Source organism: Seriola lalandi, unplaced genomic scaffold, assembly GCF_002814215.2.
Source record: "Seriola lalandi dorsalis isolate HSWRI2012SDOR001 ecotype SW California unplaced genomic scaffold, Sedor1 jcf7180002054864, whole genome shotgun sequence".
In the NCBI taxonomy this organism is placed as follows: domain Eukaryota; kingdom Metazoa; phylum Chordata; class Actinopteri; order Carangiformes; family Carangidae; genus Seriola; species Seriola lalandi.
This window is the reverse complement of record NW_019525417.1, coordinates 1,305,765-1,323,852: the sequence shown is the minus strand read 5'-3', so window position 1 is coordinate 1,323,852 and position 18,088 is coordinate 1,305,765. Positions and strand designations below refer to the sequence as shown.

Here is an 18,088-nt window from a genome sequence, read left to right as displayed (position 1 = left end):
ACACACACACACACACACACACACACACACACACACACACACGCACACACGCGCGCACGCACGCGCACGTCATTTATTGGTGTCTGAGAGGAGGAGGGGTGACACCACAGCAGCCCACCTGAATAAACAGTGGCAGAAATGGTTAATGATGAGCCATGCAAGCACGCCTGCGCAAACACACACACACACACACACACACACACACACACACACACACACACACAAACAACAAACGCACACATGGGACAGAGCAACAGACAGTGGCTTCAGTGAGCATGAGTATAGGAGGGAAGAGAGGGATGGGGGAGGAGGAAAATGGGGGAAGGGTGGGTGGAGAATGAAGGGGTGAGGTGGGGTCAACAGCTGGTGACCTTTGCTGGGAAAAACAGATCAGTCTCAAACTGGTGGGAGAGGTTGACCTCTCTCACTCCTTCTCTCACCCCCGTTCCTCTTCCACCACTCTAACCAAATTCCCTCTCCTCTCTCCCGCCCACAGTCAGAGCCCAGCTGTGTGTGAGAGACAGATAAAGCCTCAGCGCTCAGCGTGTTTGAAGTCCACACATACAATAGTAGCGTTTATAAAAACTGATTATCATACGGCCAGTGACATTTCTGATAAAGAGGAGCTCGGTTCAGGCTTGTTCTCTTTGATGTCCAGGGGCCTTATTCACTCTTGATTCCACTTAATTCCAAATCTCATTACTCTGCCCCATTGACCATCAGATTATCATGAGCCCGGCTCATTTTGACACTTCTTTTGATGTATGGAAAGTACATCGGGGGTTTACACTAGCATGCCCATTCTCCTGTTTCCAGTGTCATCTTTGGGGGCAATTGTTTGGCCCGTCCCTTCCTGTTTGAAGCTGGTGGTCGGGACAAAAGAAGAATTATTTAAAAATCAGATCATCCAGCGGGCCATATGATTTCTATCCCGAGCTGTTTTGCAGAGCCCCTTTGATGTTGACTGGAGAGGCGATGAGCACAATGGGAAAGTTTGTGCTGCTCTGCTGTCAATTTGACACTGTGTTTTTAAAACTTTTGTTGCTTCTTTTTTTTGCCATCCTGCTGAGGCATTCTGGGAGTCTGCGGGTTGTCAGTGGGCTCGCCAAGTGCATTGTGGGACTGTGGGAGCCTGGCATATGGTTTTTGGTTGCTTACATTAGAAGCTTCTGCATGATCAAGTGACTTTTGTTTTTATGTTAACGATGTTTCTGTTAAAATGATTTGGACGTGGATGTGGACGTTTACCCAACTGACAGTGATTGGCCAAAGGAAAAATTAAAACTGCAGCAATGCAACCACATCCAATCTGGCTTATCTGTGCCTAATGGATTCCACGATAGCTGCAGTGATCAAAAAGAGCTGCCAGACATGTCAAAGAAAGGATGGGGGTGAAAGGACTAAAGGAAGCCGAAAGAAGGCAAAAGAAAAAGGCTGAGTCACTTTCTCGACTAAGAAAGAGATTAAGAAGAAAGAAGAGAAATAAAAAGGAAACAGGGGGAAAAACCAAGCCCACTCACCTTTCCTTTCTTAGTACATCCATTTAAATTTCCTCTTTATAATTTTGTATGTTGTACACTCACAGTGGCAGGTCATCTTTGTAAGATCTTTGTAAGTGCAAACTGTGAAAGATTCTAAATCAGATACCTCAGAATAGTCAGAATGATTATCTTGGAAAAAGTTCATCATCATAAGCAATCTTGACAATGACTGGTGAAAGGGTAATCTTTGAGCTGTATTGAACATACTATAATTGATTTTAAAAAAAAGGGGTTGCTTTAAAATTGTAACTCTCTACAACAAAAAAGTTTTTGTTTTTCTGTCCTTGCCAGAAAACCACTGCTTTCTTCACCCTTCAATATGATAAATACTGTATCTAGGAGGATAATGATGATGATAAAAACTAAATGAAAATGTTTTTTTTTCAATCACCGTCCCTTCCCTAGCATCTTGTTTGCCCCTCAATGCAGAAATATAAGTTGAATTTGACATTTTTTAAAACCCTAGAAATCCTAGAGACTTGTCAATTACCTCAACAACTAAATATGTTAAATTCTAACATAATCACTTTTTCATTTCCTTCAGACAGTGCAAAGACTCAGGCGGTCAGACTGTAGAAACCTCATATAATGAGCTCTCAGCCTTTTGGAGAGTTTACTGCTGGATGAGGGGTTGAAGACAGATTCTCTGTCCATTTGCTTGGATGAGTGTGTGTTTGTGTTTGTGTTTGTGTGTGTGTGTGTGTGTGTGTGTAAGCCCCTGTCTCACATAAACTTGTAGTCAGACGACATTCCAGACTATCTCCAACTCATGGCACAGGAACACTGCCCTGCATTCTGTGCTGCTGCCTCTGCCAGGGCACACACACAGACACTCTCACACTGCAGAGGGCTTGGTGGTTGGCAAGTCAGACACAGTGCACTGGATTTACTGTAGGGAATAACCCTGAGCCTGAGTTCACCTCTTGCTTCCCTTTTTCCTCTCCTTACCCTCCTACTGACTTCTCCTTAACCATTCCTCTTTCGACATGTAGTGATGTCACCATGATCTGACATATTCACATCCCCCATCCATTCCTCCCTCCCTATTTTCTCATCCTTCCTCCCTTGCTCACTGTCACCCATTTTACTGTAAGCCATGTGACTGACAGCTGCAGCTGCAAGTGCTTCAGCAGGCCTTCACTTCAGCTGCGTGGCTTTGTAAAGATCTGACCCTCCCTCCAGCCTCCACTCCCATCAGGCCTACAGGCCTTCCCCCTAGCAACAGGCTTCAAGTCAGGCCAAAAAAAGACACCCTGATCATCTGGAGGGGCTGCGACTCCGAACAGTTTGTGCAAGTAAAGGTTAACTTGCTTCAATGTGCTCTGTAGCAAAAGCAAAGTGAATAGGAGTTTGGACCGAACTCTATAGATCCAGATAGAAAACCTACGACACACAATAATAATAGCTCAGACGTTTTACAAACATGACACATTTTAACAAACAGCTGACAGCTGCTTACTCAAACATCAAATTTCCTCCCCTTACTAACTGTCCACGGCCTACTGAAATACTTTGACCACATTAGTGCATCATGATAAATTCTGAGAAGCAGGCAGATGACACACAGGGAGAGGAAAAGGTGTGACTCCAACAAAGCTCACCACTGAAAATGATATGACGATGACGATATGACCAGCAGTTGCATACTTTACTACCAGGAAGTCGGCTAACATGCTAGCAAGGTCTGAAAAAAATACAGTTAACTCTCTTGTTCAGGTTGAGTGAGATGTGAGTGTTCCCTGGTCAAATGGGCAGGGGGTGACGGGGGACGGTGGCACAGTGGAAAACAACAGCCCACCCAACAGATGATATGGGTGGAACACTGTCCCAATTCCACTTATGCCTGTGTGTGTGTTTATGTAGTCTGAAATATAACAAGAAGCATTGCCAAATATATTGTTATTTTGTGTGCCTTGCATTCCTTTAGACATTCCCGGGCATCATAGTAACACAGAAAATTGTCGGTACTGAGATATCACTGAAGACTTAAATAAAAGTGTTGAACAAATAATGAGGTCTGGCTCATGTGAGCATTTCTTCAAGTACCAGTACCTCTATTATTATTTGTTTTTTTTTATCTGGCATTCAACTAACGAAAAGAAGATTATGAACTCCACCTGTATTACAATAATCAAAATATTTAAAAGCTGTATATTTCCCTCAAATGCTGCATTCGCTGGCTTCCAAACTGCAGCTTGAATAAAGTCACCATTTTCTCGCCATGAGCTTCCTTCAACAGTGTTAAAATGAGACTGTTGATGGACTACCAAGCTCACGTTTGTGACACACACAAGCGCACACATGCCCTTCCCAAATAGGGCAGTAAATCTCCAATGAGATGCCAGTGCTGGCAGTCCCCACAGGCACAGTTTCACAACTGGGAGCAACCAAGTTGGAACTATATACGAGCTGACACTCCAAGAAGTCAGCACTGCTCACTGTAGACACGACCACATGACCAACTAATAAGACTAGTCAGTTACCTGACCACATACTAATCGCTCATGACAGAACTCCATACTTATGCCAAGACAGCTCAAGTGGAGAGCGGATTTTTGGACAAGTTTTGTGTAATTGAGTCACATTCATCGCTAACTTCACATTAACACTGCGTTACTTCTGAGATGTACACATGCATCCTCGACAGATGTCAAGAGACTATTTCAAGAGCATTTCAAAGAGGTCACTGACCTAAGAATATGGTAACAGAGAGCCAGATAATTCTGGTACCATGTCAAGCAGTAAATGGGGCAGTACTTACAGGTAGAGCGATACAATCTTGGAAGCAGCCTGTCCTAAATCTGGTATGGAGGTCAGCTCATTGTGGTCCAGCCGCCTGAAAGTGACAAACACACACAGAGCAGTAGGTTAGAGAACAAAACTCTGCCCTGAAGGAAACACTAAGAAATGCATAAGAATGATATGTTGTTATGATATCAGAGGCATTTTTCCCAGGTAGTACAGGCACTGAAGTGAAAATAACAGGTGCAAAGGAAAGAAAAATAAATATAAATTTAGACTCAAAAACAGAGACTATGTCAATAAAAGCTACACTCAAGTTGTTGTCAAGTTGTAATTTCTACACAAATGTATATGCTAGCTAAGGTGTCACAATGTTACTGCTGCTATTCCACATGCTACAATCACTTGATGCTAAATTCAATCAAACCTTATATAAATCAAAAGATTTCAAACACAACTTGTCACCTCTGCCGCAGAGCAAGTAGCAAGTCATCCTTTTAAAAACCATAAATAGCATGGGAGTAAAACAGATGTCGAGGAGCGTATGACTGGCTGGACAGCCTGCCAAAGATGTCACCAGTGTGCGTATCACTAGTTAGCTCGTGTATGTGTGTGTATGTGACTTGTGCACTGGCGCTGAGTGACACAGAGCCAAGCCCTCTCCTCACCATATAAAATATTTACAAGGCCAGCGTTGGCCACAGTATCGGATGGTGGAGGGGAGGCTTAATATAGAAAACCACCACTTTATTCTCAATTGGACTTAGTTCAAGGCAACACATACGAGGACGCTGTTAGGAAGTAGAGTGGCAACCATGGACGTTAGTCACAATCAAGTCATTGATAAAAACTCCTCACAACCGACACTCATGGATTTAAATGAAAAACTGGGTTACATTAATAGTTTAACATTTTAAAAAGTCACAACAGACTCTAACAGGGCCAAACACATACTTAGAGAAGTCCATTAGAACGTGTTCAGGGGTTTGCTGTCAACTGCCTCAATGTAAATCATGTGTATTTGTGAGTATTACTTACAGCTCTCTCAAGTTGGGCAGGTTGGCAAATGCTTCAACACTGATGGCGGTCAGCTTGTTTTGGCCAAGATTTCTGAGAAAAAGAAAAGAAGATGTTAATAGAAAGCAGTTCATATTCTTCTATGCATAAATATCAGCAGTGCAACAATATTTTTCATTACTTTTACTGTATGATCATGGGCAATTTGTAGTTGTTTAAATAAGAACTCTGATCGATAGCAACAATTATTTTTCCGATTTGACAAACAGCCTCATCCGTCCAGTTTAAGTATGCCTGAAAACACTGCAGTACATCAATTCAGCCGGCCTTCAAGGAGGGCTAGATCAATACTATCGATACAGAGCGTCTCTCTCTCCTGGATCACTTTCCAAATATAACCAACAGGCCATTCATCTGCAGCAGTCAATTTGCACTTTAGGCTAACAATGTATTTAATAGCTGGCACTTGACTGTACAGAGGCTTATTAGAGAGTGATTTGTCCGGTGATATAGCGTTACCACTGTCTGGGAGGAAGTGAAGGGGTATGTGTGCACATCTCACACATCTGCATTTCAGATCGAGCTTCCCACGCTATATGAATCAAATTTATTTCGCACATAAACAAGTACTATCTCTGTCACACACGCATACACCTCCTGCCCGACTGGCATGCAGCCTGCCTGTTGGCAGAGGGGAGGCTGCAGTGAGAGCGGTGTTTGTGTTTGTGTGGTGGGGTTAGGCTAGGCGAGACAAAGGGATCCCACAGCTCCGGGCCGCCTGCCTCCCACCCCTCCATCGCTCTGTCCAGACGTGAGAGACGGCCCAGGAATGTTTCACAGGCCTGCCGAGAGATGGCTGCTTGTTCCCAGAGACTGGGGACACTTTTACCTGATGCAACACATTCCTCATCCTCTTGTACCACAGTGGCCATAAAAGGCCATGGCAGGAGGTTTGGGGGTGAACTCTGTGGCAGAAGCTCTTATTTCATATCGCTGATTCTTTGTTTTAAAGCAAGCAACAATGGATGTTAAGACAGATAATTTGAGGAAGTTGGTCAATACTATAGCCAAAGACTTTCTGTTACATCATACACACTCCACTTTTTAATACTATTCACATCTATAAATTTCAATCTGTCTCGACAGATTTCCCTTTCTTGTCTCTTGTACTTGATTGCAGATAATGGCAGTCTCCATCCCCAGTTCTTTCTCTCTGCTTATTTTTGTGCGACAAGATAATAGCAGAGCAAGTATCTGCCCTCCAGGCACAGGCCTGACAGGGAGGTGTGTATGTGTGTCTATGTTATGATCATTTACTGAGGCACCTCCTATTGTGGCCTAGATCACCAAATTGTTGGCCCCTGCAACAGAAGGCAATTACCTCGTTACGGTGAAGCTAAGTGAAAAAATCATAGAGCTTTCCTATGGGCCGCCTCTGCCTAGAGATATGTATATTCACACACAGCCAACACACACACACAAACATACACACACTTCACACAGCATAGGAACATCTCCAAACAGTTTTTTTTGGCATTAAAAGGTGAAGGAAATTGGCTATGCATATATACATAGGCATGAAACCCAGAGCTTAAAATAAAGAACAGGGCAAAACAGAACAAAGGGATGACTAAGAAACCTGCTGTACGGGTGCTAAAGGCCACAGCAACAAATGAAACTGTTTGTGTGTGTGTGTGTGAGAGAGAGAAGGCATGCGTATGCCTCTTTCTCAGTCACCTATGGTGTTTACACAACTTTTTTTTCTCCATCTCATTCAGGCAGATTTATTTTCTTGCCTATCAGATGAGATAAGTTTCACAGTGTTTTAACACCTACTGTATGAGGCGATGGTGATAACACTGGTTTCCCTCCCTTCCCCCTCTCTCCTGTGGAAGAGGGGGGCTAGCGGGGAGACGCCAGTGCTAAGCGTGGTTAATGCTTTCCAGAAAGTGACCTTACAATCATGCCGTTTCTGGGGGAATTTGCCGAGCCGGGATTAGAAGCCTAGAAGTCATTAGAGTTTCTCACTTCTTCACAGGGGACATGATGTAGACACCAAGACCAGCAGAAACAAACATGCTGAGAAAAATGAGAACCACCCAAATAACCTGTCAAACTCTACACTACGTGCACAAAACAAAACCAGCAACAGCAAAACAGGACGTCTATAAGTTTACATCATAGAGTCCAACCAACGAGAGAAGGATGTATAGTTGAGATGGGAACAGGCCCTGTGATTAAACAAGGCACATATTACAAACCAATTTAGTTCTCAAAGCCCTGAATGTTTCAAACACTGCATTCCATTGTATGGTACAACTAGTTTATACAAATGGGCAGGACTGTTTGACATTAGTCAGCAGGATCAAAATCAAAAGCACTCTCTGCCAGGTACTTAACCAAAGGAAGTGAGTGATAATTTAAGGCTGCATGTTGGGCCAAATACTCAATTTCCCCACTGAATTCAAGCTGCTGTGACTGGTCCAGCCATGGCTGATTTTCTACATTAATTTCATGAAATTATTCACCCTTTAAAGACAATAATTACATAGATTTAATAAATGGCACATTTAACAATCGTGTTATTACTCTCTCACTAATAGTTGTTTTACAAGCATCATTTCCCGTAAATATTAATTTATCACATGATACATTTTTTAAAAATTCATTTCGCAACCATTATTGCATGAACCACAGAAAAAAATTAATGATGCAAATGATCATATTCAGTTTGGAGCTGCTTCTTATTAAAAAACATTCACAAAAATCAAAAACTGGCCACATTTAACATTCATCGTCTATTCCAAATCCAACATTTCAACTGTGTTCTAGCAAACTTCTGCCCATCACTGAGCACAAAGGTCAACACAACCTCTTTTCTGAAAGCAGAACTGGAGAGACATGCAACAAGAGGGCAGCAGGGATGAGTCTGGTCTGGAATAAAGAGGTGTAGTCACACTCCCACCTTCCAACCACACCCAACCAGCACAACCCAAAGGCCTCCCCACGCATTACAAACAACCACTAATGCTGGGACTGCGACATCTCAGGAGGAAGAAGCTTCTCTTATGAAACACAGCAGAAATTTAACAAAAAACAAACAAAAAAACAACAACAAGGCATCAGCATATTAATACCACAAAAAATGGCAACATCAGAAATAAACAAATAATCAACCACTTTTTGCAATATAGACATTTCACTAGCTTTGAAACAAGCAGTTAGATAAATAATCTATACAAAATCCATTAATGACTAGTCAGATCACTGACTAGGTCATATACAAAGAATAAAACCCAAGCACTTGCTAGTCACAACTTTTCAGATAAGGGATCCCTTTCTTTTCTCTACATTTTAAGTATGTATAACATTGCGTTGTTGGACTGTTTGTCCAACAACTTTTTATAGGCTCAACAAAATGAATTGCTGGATCAGCTGATTATCAGCCAACTACTGGAGGGAAACATTGGCTTCAATCTTAGGCTGCCTGAGAAAGAAGTCTTCAAAAGACAATGCGATAAACTAAAATGGCCTGCCTGACTAAGCAAACTGTCTTACCAAGCAAAACATGTGCCTGCACTACACCATCATTGCTGGACCATGCAGTTGGTTTGACATATAAAACTCATTAAAAGGCTTTAAAAAATAGTTGTGTTATGGGTGCTGTGGGAGTAGAGGAAAGCTGGGAGTACAGGAGTGATGTCATAGCATATGACACTATGCTTGTAGTGTAAGTCAGCGCACAGTCTGTGTGTGGGAGAGAGGAGATATGGGGAGGGAGGAAGAGAGCTGGGACTTACACATACAGAGATACATCATCATTATCTTTCCCATTTCTATCATAGATAAATGCAGTGTGAACTTTGCTCACTGAAAGTGTGAAGTGATGTCAGTGATGAGCCTTCTGTAGTCCAGCTGGGAGACAAAGGCCCTTTAATGTGGTCGATTTCAGAGCATCATAAAACTAGTCAAATAATAACCTGTGTGTCGGAGAGGCAGACACACACATACACACACCAGTGTTCCTGTCATTAAAGGCCAGTTTATAGCCAGGCAACTGCAGTGAGAGTGTACACAAGGCTAACACCAGCTCCAGCACACCATTTTACACACCAGTCCAACAGAGGAAGGAAACTGGCTGAAACAAAGCCAATATCTTATCAAGTTTGACAAGGTTAAAAGCATAAGCTGATGAACAAGATTTACTATTTTGGTGATAAATGTGATGCTCTAAAATCTGAGTAAAAACATCAGTAGGTATAAGATCTTGGGAGTCTGACGAGAATTTAGATGTAAGATCAGAGAAATGTAGCACTGAGGGGGTCAGCATATTTTAACCATTTACATTACAGATTCCCACCGCCCCCACCCACACACACACACAGACACACACACACACACACACACACACACACACACACACACACAACAAAGGAGCTGCTCCAGCCTTTGAAATCAGTCAGGCTAGAAGCGTGACTCAGTTTCTGAAGTTTTCCGAGGTAGAAAGGCAGGCCACATCTTGGGGCCATGTGCACTGCCGTTCTCTGCGCTGCTGGTTCTGGGCTGAAGCAGGAGATTGAGAGGGGCACTCAAAACAAACAGGGAGAAGGTTGGGAAAAGGGTCTGCACTAGCCCGAGGCACTGCGTGAACCCATGGCCAGGTCTTAAAACGCCAGCCTGGACGCTCCAAACGAGAAGCTCAGTAACACTCTGCTGTCCACACTGTATATATGTATGGGCAAACACTGTCCACACACACAGGATCATGCTCCTGCATTAAATACTGGATTCGAGCGTGATAATACTTTAATTTGTAACAAATGGCACCAGACCACTTCATTAAGAGTAACAGGAAATGAGTGTCCACAATTAATCTGAAAGAATAACATAAATACTGTATGTCTCCTTAGTAGGGTTATTGTTTTAGTACTGCGCAGACAGCTGACCTTATGCTCTCAACTTCAAAGTGAAGAAAAAGACAGATCATTAGTCAATTTTTCCCCCACTTGTTTATTATACTAGCAGAGTAATAATTACACTCCAGCCAGTGGAGAAATAAGTGTATAAATAGTGGACCATGCTATCTGTACAATCTAATTGCATGCAAATGTGTGGCTGTCTAGACAGTGAGGCTGAGATGCTCCTTTTTGTAGTATCAGAAAGTATAGTGGCATATTTTGCGGATGGGAAGGGGCTTTGAAAAAAATGTTTGTCCCAATTTAGCACTCACAGCTCCACACTTCTCGAAGGCCTGCCTGTTTTCTGGAGAGAAACTGCTTCACTTGCACAGTACCTCTCACTCTCTGTTCACGTCACGCTTCTTTTTTTCTCTAACATCTTCTCCAGATTTCCAAACTCTTACCAGATGTAGAGAATTCACAGATGATTCATCGATCAAGCCCACTTTGTAGACACCGACTTCGGGGAGAGGGAAAGGGGGGAAAAAAAACCTGGCACTCTAAAGTGTCTTCACAAAAGGGCCATCCATTCTGCTGACTGGATTCCAGCAGAATGACTTGTGGCAGCAGCTGTTTGATTGTCATTAAAGCCAGTGCGAGGCCGTGAGCTCATTCCATATCTTCATGTTAATGTCAGACATTATCTGTTGTTATTAGAGTAGGGGCTCAACCTTAGCTCTTCCTTCCTAATTTGTTCGCAGCTAATGTTTTGCATGAATCATCTCAGCTGGTTATGGGGATCATTTACAATAAATAATAAATAAAAAATAAATAGATGCTTTAAAATTTCCATATAGGAAACTTACTACTTTTACTATCTAACTTCACACAAAACAGCCTGATAAGGGAGGAAAAAGTGAAGAGCAGCTGATAAAAATCAGTGCCAATGATTGTATCATCCTAAACCCTTCCAAATGCAAAATATCTGCCAGTGGACATGCAAGTCGCAAGGCTAGGGAAACTATGACAATAAACAAACTTGGTATAATCACTCCCAATACCGCAAGATTACAAGGCTGCGTAGCGAGAAATGCCCTAGAAACCACAAGGGGCTCAGCCCTGCTGAGTGCTGCTGCTGAGTGCTGCTGCTGAGTGCTGCTGCTGTTGCTGCGGCTGAGCCCCAACTGCTGAAATGTTCATCTGTTTTAACAAGACAGGAAGCATTTGGGAAGTTCAGCCTTCATATATCAGTCAAGTTCAAACTTACTAACAGCAGAAATGCCCATGAAAGACAAACTGAGCCAAGGCCCATCATAGTCCCACTGTCTGACTACCTAAAAATAAAAGAGCTGTGTCTGACAATGTGTGACATACAAGCAGTCAGTCCTTTAATGTTTCATTTCCTCTGGGTTTCTTCTGTGTTAAAACATGTGTGACAGTGGTTGAGGTTTCTGACCAGTGACGAGACTTTCACCAACTAGTGGAACCAGTCTGATGGCAGAAGCAACAGCAGCAGCACCAGACCATGACATTGACAAAACACTTCCAGGCAGTGGGCGGAAAATGTCCCCCCCACCTTTCCTCAATTCCCCCAGGCCAGGTGATCTGCCGCTCCACCCTCTGCCGACCAGTCCACAACCAGCCCGCTAAGCTCCCAGCCCCTGCCAGGAAACCACCGACACAAACCCATTTCCTGAGGGCAGAAGCCAAAACCAACTGTTGGGGGTGGTGTTTACCAATAAAGCTGTACTGTGAGGTTTAAGGCTACAGTTTGGGGTTGAGTCGCAGCAGAACATTTAGTGTACATCATGCATTATGGCCAGCACATTAGAGAACTTGGGGAAACCACTTGGGAAAAGCTGGGTTATAAAAAGTGATGAATCAAGATCAGGCTTCTTCTTCTTGCTTTTCACCAGAGAAAAAGTTGGTTATCAGGCCGGTGAAGGACACACCATTGAGAAATTAAAAATATAGACCACATTAAAAAAAACTGTGGTCTTCTGTAACAGTAAAAAACAAAAAGGATTTTACAATCACACATAAGAAAGATGCTGGCAAACAGACACCATGTATCTGCTTTATCTCTATCCAACCACAGCAATCGCAGCCAAAATTAGTAATGCTCATGCTTTCATTTACTAGCAAAATCCCATTACGCCAGTGGCACTGTGGGCAAAAATGCTTTTTATACACATTACCGTGGCTGCAAATAAGATAAGGCACCACTCCTGAGAGGCAATATGTGACTGCGTGAGAGCAAACTTGCTTTGAATGTTATTAGGCTATTCATCAATCAGAAACAATGGACAAACATCTGAGGCTGGCGGTCAATTTGTTAAATGTTACAGGCACTGATGTAAGACAGCACAGGATGTGTTTGACAAAGAAATTCATGACTGCAGAAACTGTAAAGAAGTTATATCAGCCCTTTAACCTTAAGTGTAAACCTTTGTGGGTGAATACAAGGATGAGACAAATAATTGATGAATGAATTGAATATAATCAATGTTCTTTGTTGCAATACATTATCAGTTCATTAACATTCCAATAAGTAATGTGCTGAAGTAATTTTTTTTCTCTTTTTAATGATATTTTCCACACTAAGTTAAGCACACATCTTCCTCACCACCCTTCACCATCTCTCCTTTTTCACTCAGTCTGCTTTGCCAGGCTGTGCCAACATGATTGTTTCCCCGATCCTCATCAAGGCCACTTTCTCACAGGGGACCATTAAAATCAGGGTCCTCAAGGCAGATTATTTTGACAAGTGGAAAGCATTAGGGTTTTTTCCTTCACCGAAAAGCCAGAGGGCTGCTAGGACTGCTAGTGATGGATAAACTGCCAAAATGTACCCTCAAGCCACCTATCTTTTCTCTGGACAAATATTCATCCAGGTTCCCTGAATTACTCCCAAAAAAACATGGAGCCACTTGTGGGGGCAACAGAAGCTACTTGCACAAATCTTTTTGACCTGGCACTGTATATTATGGGTTAGCCAAAACTCCTTTTTTATTTGCATACATTAAATGTGCAGGAAACCTAGCTGCAGTCATCAATTAGACAACAAAAGGCCAGTGGTCGACTAACCACAACATCAAGAATTAAGCATAGCTTACTTAAAGCAATACTTTTATGGGAGAGCTTCATGACATTGACAAATCCAAGAAAACCACAAATTTCCTAAAAGCTTTTTTTTTTTTTTTTAAATAAAAAAAGAAAATCACATTTAGTGCTGGGGGAAACTTTGCTGTTGTATTTTCTTGTTGACACAAAGAGTAAATTACTTTTTTTCTGTGGAGTGGGTACTCTGTCACAGCAATACATCATAGAAAAAAATAAAATAAAGATTTTCACATTTACCAGCATGTTGTTAATATTGTTTGCTACCTGCTCAAAATCCCCCCAAAACCTCTAAAACTTTCCTACACCCTGGAGAAGACAGGATGACTCTCTTTAAGAACCATTTCCTTTTGGGAGCTGCTATACAAAAGCAAGCCCCGAGATACCACTGCAGTGTGCATTACTGTAATCCCAATTTAAGAGCCTGTATAATGATAATTGCAACAGCTACATGACAGTGCAATCATTCTTCACCCACACAAAAGGGTGGGAAATCTCCATTCATTTTAAGATGGATTTATCCTCTCTCCTTGAACGAACTTAATTTTACAGACAGCAAAACAGAACATAGAGGGCTTTTAAAAACGTCTGCAACCACTTCACCACTCAAGTGAACGGAAAAGTGCTCTCAAAATTTTGACATCAATGTATGTATGATTAAATGGCAGGCTTATTATTGATTAACAACTGCAATAACAGGTTTTAGCTATTTACTTAACAGTAAAATCCTACAGGTGTTTCAGTGTACTGAGATTTTCCTTCGAGCCTTACATCTGCATTATCTAGAAGAGAGGAGGAAAGCTGGCCTTGGTGAGTTGTGTTTATTGAAACCCACTAATAATGTCCTCCATACCACCACCAACACCACTACTGCTGCTGCTGCTGCTGCTGCTGCTCCCTCCCTGGGGTAAACATAACAGAGACAGTTGATTCCACACTGATTTCACATGGCTCATGTGCCTGGAGGATGAGGTGAACAAACGCACTTTATTTAAAACTAAAACACTGTGCATACCAACACTCTCAGTCAGCTCTACTGACAGGATGAAAGTATTACTGTAGCACTGTACTATCTCCCTCAGTTTATCATTTGTTCTAACAATATTGCAGTTTGCCAGTTTGTCTGGGAATAACATGCACACATAATTTTGAGCACAGGCAGCACTCGAAAACTAAAACTTTCAATCCACAACACAAATAATTATTTCATCCACTCAAGTGAACAGGACTTGGCGTAAGTTACTTTATAATGTGATCATGTTGGGCCACAAGTGAAATTGTCCATACTTGTCTCTTTAGGTTTACAGTAATCATCCACTAATCTGGCTCCGTTACAGACCTCAGAGGAATGGAGCTGGTTCCCTTTGAGTTACCTGCCAGCATAATGTGACTATCTCAAGTGGTGTGGAAATATGCAACCTAGGTGTTTTAAAAGATAATCCAAAGCCATAAAGCCATTCCCTTTGAAAACAACAAGATTGCAGGTCCTTAAATCTTGACCGATAAGGTTTGGCCGAGATAAAAGAAGTAGACTTGGAGCGGGACAGGCCTCCTACAGTACCCTATCGTTACAGAAACCAAAAGGTTTAGAGCAGCTGTTTCAGCTGGGACAGCCGTCCCTCAATAGTTGTCCACTCTCCATGAGGACAGGAAGAGCAGTGTGTGTCTGCGTACATGCACGATAGACAGCGTCTGCACTTGAACTTGGCTAAGTGGTGCTTCGGGGCAATGAGGCTACCCGGGCACAAGTGCTGTTATTCATGTTTTTAGAGGACTTTTTAAAAGTTGCATTCCTCACTTCCCAGGGGAAGAAAAACTGCCTAACACTGGAACCTGGGAGCCAGAGGAGTCTTTGGGTCTTTGCTCTTTAACCCCACGTTCCCAGCAACACACACACACAAACAGATGCCGAAAAGTTTACAACAAGATGCCTAATTGTCAGCGAGGAAACACAATTGCCACTGGACAGTGTTTGGAATATGCTGCAGCGAGAGCCAAAATGTTGATTGGGCAGACAGAGGGTAGTGTTGTCTGTAAATAAATTAGTTCATTCAGCTTGATAAGTGCTGAAGTTCCCTAAACACTGAAGGATGTTTCACAAAAATGTCCCAAATTGGCTCATTTCCTAAATGAGCTGGCAAACAGGGTTTCAACTGTTGTCAGCCCTACTGTGGGGAACTGATGCTTAATTTACAAGAAATTTAATTTGTGAACCATGACTAGCAACACAGAAACAGGAATTAGGATAATACCTGTCATAAATCTGACTGAATAAAGCAGAGGTCTATTTGTTATGACATGTTTGGGTCTATTTGTTTACTCACCCTGAGGGGACAGTTTGTTCATTCCAGCATTGGAAACATGAATACATTTTTAGACAGTTACATTATAATGCACATGTCTAGTATCCATGTATCAGAAACTATGAAAGATATCAAAATTCACTGACAGCAAAGGATGATGATAAGCCATGTCCTGTAATATTCAATTATATTTCTGAAAGCAGTTAAGTTTGAAAGGACAATACTTTAAAATTAAGGTATATCATACTAGGAGTTTGAAGTAAACAAGAAAATTAGTCTTGCTTTATGAGCTGATTAGAGTCTGAAACAAAAAGTATCTTGCCAGCATTTTTCAAAGGAGCAGTTTAAACTTAAAGGCACAATACAGAGCTCTTTCTGTCTCCCACAATTATTTAATGTGCCCATGAGCAAGGCATTTCTCCCCAAGTAATTGTTGTCCAACATTAGAATACACTTCATGAAATGTTTGTGCATATGCAAATTCTTGCACTTACAAAACACCTGTTAAACTGCTGTAAATCATACTCAGCAAGCCTAATTCAATTACATGATACTGAAATACACAATAAAGCCTAAAATACTACATATGGTTTTCTGTCAAACTCAATTAAGCTTTCATTTTGCCCGCAGTCCTGTTGTGAAAGATTATATGAATTTCTAAATAATGACAATCCTAATCAAATTAAAACATGATGTATAACAACTGTCTCAGCAAAGATAAATGCTGGCAGTGTGTTGTTCCAGTGGTTTCCAGAGTGGGGTGCAGGGACCTCCGGGGGACTTTAATGGGGTAACATAGGGTCCACAGCAAAGTGAGAATCAGTTCAGTTTGACTCTTAAAATTACTCACTCAAAGTTACTATTAGGAATAAAGAATAGACACAACTACCCTGACAGATTTCCTCACTCTCCCTGTTACAATTGAGAGACATTTAATGCAACTCAAAGCTTAACCTCAAAAATCTTCTCAGACGGGATTCCTGGAGAGAAAACCGTATCAACGGATGTCCATTGCACAATAACCATTTATTTGTGTCGCTGACAAAAAGTATTAAAGTTTCAATGCAAGTATGCACTTTTCTTTTCTTTACAAATATTGTTACCCCGTTATGGGCTGGTCAATAAATAGGCGAAGGCAACTAAGCGTTTTACTTACAAGGAAACAGTCCGGGCTGGAAGGTCCAGAGGCGTAGCTGTCAGCTCCAGATTGCTACAGTCCACTGAATCTCCGTTGCAGGTACAGTTCTCGGCACAAGGCAAGTCTGAACCGAATCCACGACTGTTAAACAGTTCGACCGTCAAAATTAAATAAAAAACACAACGAGAAACAAATCCAAATCGTCCCAGGGACGCCGCCATTTTGTATCCAGTTTTAATAGCGCGGCCGCTGAGCTCTCTCCTCGCACCCACAAACTGGAATATTAATGTAGTTTCGGGACGACTGACTGCCTTTCGTAACACATGAATTGTCTTCTTAACATCCAGAGGCTAGAACAAACAACTATGGCGCATTAAAACGTTTTCCATCCCAATAACAGTCATTTAGGACACAAGTTCCCAGTCCAACTTTCTCCTCTGGTGTCCGACGCGGGCTAAAAAAATCAGAGATTCACAGTAGGCTACAGCGAACTTGTGTGTCGCACTAAACTTAAGTTGCAAGAGTGTGTCCATAAAAAAGGCTAAAATCTACTTTCTCGCTTTTTGTGACATGTATTAAAACATGCAACAGCTCAACGTTAAAGGACACCGTGCGCCCGCACAGCTCTCAAAATAACTGTTGATCAACGGAACAGCAGCAAAACTGTTTCAAACTTCGCAAAACGGTCACCCGGTGCCTTCTGGCGGTGCTATACAAAGTCTACCACAAAGTTGAGGATGTAGTAAATAAGTAAAGTTCCGCAGGAGCAGTGCCGAAAACTCCAGCGTTGGTCTCTCAAGCCGACCGCTGCGTATCGTCCAAACAGCACTTCTCTGCTGTAGCCGAATAAATCCAACTTTGAAATAACATACTCGCTCCAGAGGAACTCAACCAGCAGCTTATCAGGTTCAGTCTGTGGTCACAAAATCTCGACAATCCGATTAATAGTAAAATAGAGTCCCCCCCTCCTTCCGACCGTGTACCACCACCATGAGTTTTTTCCTTTCTTGAGTTACTTTTCCTTTTTTCCTGGGTGATCGTTCCGTAGTCCCACGTTGGATGCACAACAGCGATTCCAAGGCCCTCCCATGGCTCGCTGCGATTGGCTGTTCCGGTTTGACGGACGGGTAAAGCCCGAACCTCATTGGTCGTTACGGGCTCTCGGTGCACCGCGGAGTTGGAGAGACTTTGAGCGGCTGTCACTCAGCGGTTTCTGGCCCCGCCCCTGTTTCCCACCCCGGGGTGTGAAACCGCACCACCTCCACTCACTCTCACTGCTTCTTAAAGAGACAATCACCGAGATCAAGCTCTGTAATCGCATTATAACAA

At 42.3% G+C, this 18,088-nt stretch overlaps 1 protein-coding gene across 1 annotated transcript in view; it reads right to left on the bottom strand.

Annotated features, from left to right (window-relative positions):
• lrig1 (leucine-rich repeats and immunoglobulin-like domains 1) overlaps nucleotides 1-17,800 on the bottom strand; it is a 37,286-nt gene extending 19,486 nt beyond the window's left edge. Inside the window, exons 1-3 of the mRNA XM_023427988.2 lie at nucleotides 16,778-17,800; nucleotides 5,322-5,393; nucleotides 4,303-4,377 (exon numbers count right to left, since the gene is read on the bottom strand). Of these exons, the coding sequence (XP_023283756.1) occupies nucleotides 4,303-4,377; nucleotides 5,322-5,393; nucleotides 16,778-16,980 (350 nt within the window). The 5' untranslated portion in view covers nucleotides 16,981-17,800. The remainder of the gene's footprint in view (nucleotides 1-4,302; nucleotides 4,378-5,321; nucleotides 5,394-16,777) is intronic.
• Nucleotides 17,801-18,088: the final 288 nt, after the last annotated feature.